This window comes from Coregonus clupeaformis, chromosome 39 (assembly GCF_020615455.1).
Source record: "Coregonus clupeaformis isolate EN_2021a chromosome 39, ASM2061545v1, whole genome shotgun sequence".
Lineage (NCBI taxonomy): Eukaryota > Metazoa > Chordata > Actinopteri > Salmoniformes > Salmonidae > Coregonus > Coregonus clupeaformis.
The window spans coordinates 11,937,698-11,943,697 of record NC_059230.1 but is presented as its reverse complement, the minus strand read 5'-3'; the positions used below and the strand labels follow the sequence as shown (position 1 = coordinate 11,943,697).

General features: G+C 38.6%; 1 protein-coding gene across 1 annotated transcript; it reads left to right on the top strand.

Annotated features, from left to right (window-relative positions):
* The first annotated feature begins 210 nt into the window (after nt 1-210).
* On the top strand, nt 211-2,955 carry LOC121554575 (claudin-15-like). The gene is made up of 5 exons (XM_041868192.2): nt 211-615; nt 1,162-1,326; nt 1,448-1,529; nt 1,683-1,790; nt 2,008-2,955. Exons 1-5 carry the CDS (start codon nt 399-401, stop codon nt 2,102-2,104), a joined length of 669 nt encoding a protein of 222 aa, XP_041724126.2. The 5' UTR covers nt 211-398; the 3' UTR covers nt 2,105-2,955.
* The last annotated feature ends 3,045 nt before the right edge of the window (nt 2,956-6,000 follow it).

Below are 6,000 nucleotides of genomic sequence, written 5' to 3'. Positions count from 1 at the left end.
CAGAAGCACAAGAAACTTGTATCAGTTTAGATCATGTCCCTAGACCATTTTGAAAGTGCTGTCCCGTCAGGCACCTCCCAGTTATGTGTCCCCATGATGTAGCAAAAACAAGTGTGTGTGTGAGGGGGTGGGAGAGAACACAGGTAGGCAATGATAAATCACTGACCATATCTGTTGCTCATTGACAACCTGACACAATCGTGACCAAGAAGGGGAGCAGACACTCAACAGAATTTCAACCGGTGGAGCTATATGCTTATAATTCTTTAAGCACAAATATCATAGACAAAAATAAGTGAATCGAATAAAATCGAAGAGGATACAACCTAACGATAGGATATACTATTTTCTTTCTCCTTCTCTGTTTTTATTTACACCAATTACTAGAAAAAAACTAAATGGATCCTATACTGGAGGTTGTTAGCTTGCTGCTTGGGTTCATTGGATGGTTGATGGTGGGGATAGCTATACCGAACCGTTACTGGAAGGTTTCAACGGATGACGGGAACGTCATCACTACCTCCACCATCTATGAGAACCTATGGATGTCCTGTGCCACAGACTCAACTGGTGTCCACAACTGTCGCGAGTTCCCCTCTCTACTCGCCCTGAACGGCAAGTGCACCCAAGATAATTGGAATCTTTGTCAATAAAAAATGTAACAATTGCAATAGATACATTAACCAATAATGTTGAAGAGTAAATTGATTTATTGCCTGTGATGATCGATATTGTTTTGTTGTAATTAAAGCCCCATAGGTTACACTTTTACTTTTTAATTTGTGGATAAGAGGTCATAAGGTAAAAATATGATTATCCGTGAACAACGTAAATAACCAATCAATTTAGGTTGAATCAAGATGTAATTGGTTAAGATAAAATCTGCCAAATAATTTATTTATAGGTCTTTGATTGTGCCAATTTTCCTTCCCTACTCAACACAGCAGAAGGCTGTTCAACTTCAATACATCATATCCTTAAATATTTATTATCATAATTATTAGTTTCACGTGTGGTTAATAAAATGTGTATTACTCAATATGTTTCTGTACAAATCACATTTGATAATCATTTTATTTGTTATTACAGTATATAAAAAACGTGTAATAGCCCTATTAATCTTGATTGTAAAATGTACAATTTGCCTTTATTTTTAAGCAGGATACATCCAGGCGTCTCGAGCATTGATGATTGCAGCGATGGTTTTTGGATCTATCGGGCTCCTCGCCACCCTGGTCGGGGTACAGTGTTCTAAAGCGGCCGGAGAGGACATGGTTCTAAAGGGTAGAATAGCTGGCGTTGGTGGCGTGCTTTTCTTTCTTCAAGGTAACTGGGCATTCTCAAGTTTACTATAATTACTGCTTCTATATGTTATAACTGCTAAATCTCAATTACTTTGTGCACAATTAACTTCTCTCTCTTTCTCCCTCTCTTTTTTCTCTCTCAGGCCTGTGCACAATGATCTCAGTGTCTTGGTATGCTTTCAACATCACCCAGGACTTCTTTGATCCATTCTATCCCGGGATAAAGTAAGTGAGAGGAGACTGATGGCCTATTCCAACTAAAGTAATGAGGCTAGTAGCATACTACTGCCCTCTGCTGTATTTTAGACAGAAGAGCAGTCTCGCTTCCAACCCCTATTTATGAACTTGATTAACTGTGGGATGTACTGTGTGTTGCAGGTATGAAATCGGAGAGGGCCTCTACATTGGCTGGTGCTCGGCTCTTCTTGCTATCATTGGAGGGTCGTGTTTGACATGTGCCTGCAAACTGGGCACGTCTGAGAAACAGTGAGTTCAGTGGATACTGTGTGTCTATGTACATGTGTGTATGTGTGTGTGTGTGTGTGTGTGTGTGAGTGTGTGTGTGTGTGTGTGTGTGTGTGTGTGTGTGTGTGTGTGTGTGTTATGTGTGTGTGTGTGTGTGTGTGTGTGTGTGCTGTATCCTTCCTTATCCACATCTATGTGTGTCCTCATCCACTCTTCCTCTCTTCTTTCCCTTCCTCAGACCTTATGCATACCAGCCCAGGGGCATAGTGTCCTCTGGAGTTGCACCATCACGGAGTCAGGCTGCCACTTCCTACGGCCAGAACGCCTATGTCTGAGAAAGAGAGAGGGCACACCACTGGACCCTGTGGATCACCTTCATTCACCATGTCCGAAGCCTACCAGACACTGTTAAACTAACATTTTCTTATTTATTCTATTTTATTCCATGATATTGTTGTTACAAAACAGATTTGTGTTGACGGTGCTAAGGGCATGGGAATACAAGAGCATCTGCTATGCTAGATTAACAAACTAGGCATGCATAGCTCACCCCATGATCCTCAAACCAAAGACTAGCCAAACTCATGTTTCTAAAAGTGAATTCAAAGGTACTGTAAAATGACTGCACTGTAGAATACGTCATTTTTTGTTTTATTATTATTTAATTGTAAGGCATTATTTATTGTATACAGCCTAAATGCTAAATGTATAGGCTTGTTGTTGAAGTGCTGTTGTTGATGTGTTGTTGAAATGCTGAGCACCTGTAGCATGTCACAAATGCTTCACAATAGATTTTTTTAAACGGCAGGCTATAGCCTTGAAATAATAGTAATATAGCCTAAAGAAGACATTTTTGTTCTTTCTTAGGCTACCTGGCTTGCTTCTGACTGATTTAGAGTTAGTATGTCGTTTAATAGCCTGTTGAAATGTCGAACGTCAATTGATAGTGACAGAATCACACATTCCTTCCCAAGCAAAGTCATTTTTTTGTCTTCTCGGGTATAGAAGGTTGTAGCGCAGCCTTTGAATGTCATAGCGATAAACCAAAGATATCCCATATGCATCGGAGTCACGTCTTACCCCTGCATTTTACAGGTTGTTTCTAGCATAAAGCATTGCGGACTAAAGAGTTGTTATACATAGATTGCTTTATATAATCAGGTCCATTAAAATCTAAATCTTAAAAGTCTATGCTTTTAGCCATTTTCTTTAACAAAAGCGACAATACCCTCACATACCACCTCAATTCAGCTCTTCAATTACACTGAGATATTTAAGGAGTGCATGGTGACTGAAGGAAAATCTATGGATAGTAGACTATAATTTTGTCTGTTAAACAGGTGGGCCTACTTCTTTTTTTCTTGAATAGGAAGAAACAGGCTTCAACACAAAGCCTTCTTGTTGTTAGTAGCCTAAAGTCAAATCAAAAACTGTTTTAATGAATTAGACCTTCTGGAATTAGCCTACGCTCAGCACCAATGCGCTGTCCATCTCCGTGGCTGCTGCTTTATAATAATGTAAATTATGTAAATTACTCGAATATGGCTTATTGTAAGGTCAGTAACTCTGATAAATAGCTTCATTAGGAAACGCAACATATTGTTTTTATTCAAATCAATTATAGCAGTTGCAAGCTTACCTCAGGTCCTCATCTTCGTGCTCTCCCTCTCAAACTGAACAGGACATCAGTAGGCCTAGTCCGCGCCCACAGATATATATAGCATTTTTTTATAAATAAAAATTTATTTTCTGAAGAAGGCATTAAGAAGGAAAGAAATTCCACAAATTAACTTTTAAGAATGCACACCTGTTAATTTAAATGCATTCCAGGTGACTACCTCATGAAGCTGGTTGAGAGAATGCCAAGTGTGTGCAAAGCTGTCATCAAGGCAATGGGTGGCTATTTGAAGAATCTCAAATATAAAATATATTTTGATTTGTTTAACACTTTTTTGGTTACTACATGATTCCATATGTGTTATTTCATAGTGTTGATGTCTACACTATTATTCTACAATGTAGAAAATAGTAAAAATAAAGAAAAACCCTTGAATGAGTAGGTGTCTCCCAAACTTTTGACTGGTACTGTATATAGTATATGCCACAATAGGCTACAAAATAAACTTTCCAGTGACAGTGACTCAACCAATGATGAAGATGAAGCCTAGGCTAGGGTGATGGCCGATGGCTGTTCCTATTAAAGTCAGGACTGGCAGCCATTGCAAGTGTACCCATGGGTTTAACAGTTGAAGTGCCAGGGTTAGAGGTTCCAAAATCCTTCTATGGATGCATCAACCTGTTCAATATTTGGCACATGCCTGGCCCAAATTGGAGCCTTCATGACTCTAAGTGTTGTAATAAAACACTTTTTATCAATAGCTTCTAACATGTTTTAGAAGCTATTGATACTCTGTGGCAAAATTATGCTCTATGGTGTAGTATTTTGAAATATTGTATTTATGTCTGTTCAGACAAGAGTCATATAATTGTGGGGGAAATTATTTGTTACAAATTTGGCAAGATTATTTATATAATTTTGGCAAGATTGTGTTTTATAATTTTTGTAAAATTATTTAAATTGACCAGCACCCTTACTTCCCGCGGCTATGCTAATAATTACCTAAATGAAAGCTAGACAGTCAGGGAGCATAGAAAATTCAAAAAACGATGGCTAGAGAACCATTTTTTGCACATTTTGACCAATTTTCACTGCGGCCCTCTGGACGTTGTTGAAGACCGAATGCGGCCCAAAATGAGTTTGACACACCTGCTGTAACCAATATGATCATGTCTTTGAGTTGGAATCATCTCAAATTGAAGAAGTGTCAGTTAGTTATGTTGTTGTGCACTGTGAAAACATATTGCCTGTAAAATAATGTGCAGAAGATGGGATGCCTTATAATTGATACATTCATTACAGTATATGTACATTTCACACATTTATTTTCATAATGATATAGGCTCATGTTGGCATTGCATATTGACAATCAGGTAGTTTGTTTCTTTGGAAAAGGAATCACTTGATGATCTGTTGTTGTACAAACTTCTAGATCTAGGGGGAAGTCATAACCAGCAGATTCAAACTTGATTGATTCTCATATATTGATTTGTATTTCTGGTATCGAAATGTTTTGCATTGTTTGTACAGTTTTATCATGTCTGAGATGTGTGTGGTGGTCATATGCCATTCTGAATGTTTGTTTTAGTGTTTTATAATTCCACCCAATAAAATTCCTCTTTAAATACTCAAATTCCTATTTTGTTTGTATCTAATAAGGAATGAACATCGTCAACCATATGCTTATTATTACCACAGAAAATTTGACATAGGGTAGGCCTATCAATGATATTCCTTGTATGATTATTATGGTATTTCCACTGTGTGTGTATGCCTGCCTGTTCAGTGATGGTATTCTGTACCATACAAGGACATGGGAGTGTCGTCTACGAGCTAAAATAGTTCAACCAATGAGACCGCCCTACGTTTTAGGCAACAAGGATGTGTGACGCGAGGTCTGGCCAGTGGCCACTCACCGCACAGAAATTAGTGATGGGAAATTCGGCTCTTATTACTGACTCGGATATTTTCGACTCGTTCAGTCCAAAGAACGAATCTTTCGACTCATTTATTTCATTTGAGTCAGTAATGACCAGAGCACGCAGGACCCCGTACTGGCGAATGATGAACTGAAAACTTGAAAAAGTAACGATTCTACAAGCCACTCGTTCACATCTCATTCATAGGGAGGTTATTGGAGCTGTCATTTGTGATTGAGACTTGTAAACGTGTGCTTTAAACAATGTACATTTGTTGATTGCTATGCATACAAATAAGATTATTTATTGAATTATACATTTGAAACGAGGTCTAGTTGTGGACTGCCGTGAGAGTGATAAGCACAATATCGTTCGCGAACTGCAGCCCCCCAGACGATTCGTTCTCGAGTTCGGGTTTGTTGAGCAGATGGCTCTGAGGCTGTATATGTTTTGGTTCTACAACGCTGTGTCCATCATAACATTCAATAATACATTATTACATGAATTCTTGCACCATGCGATCAATGATTACTTCTAAACATGTATTTGTCTTCTCTATGCTCATTATCTATTTCTCTGCGCGCATTTGACAGACAGTTGGTCGTCAGATCATGTCTCTGGAGCCTCTGTGCCGGAGGAGCGTGAAGCCAACCTATACTGTAGGACTCGTTGCGGCCAGCACTAGTAAGTCATT

Coding starts and splice junctions, on each gene's coding strand:
- LOC121554575 (XM_041868192.2), top strand. CDS start 399: ATGGATCCTATACTGGAGGTTGTTAGCTTGCTGCTTGGGTTCATTGGA. Junction 616..1,161: donor CTCTCTACTCGCCCTGAACG/GCAAGTGCACCC, acceptor ATTTTTAAGCAG/GATACATCCAGGCGTCTCGA. Junction 1,327..1,447: donor CGTGCTTTTCTTTCTTCAAG/GTAACTGGGCAT, acceptor TTTCTCTCTCAG/GCCTGTGCACAATGATCTCA.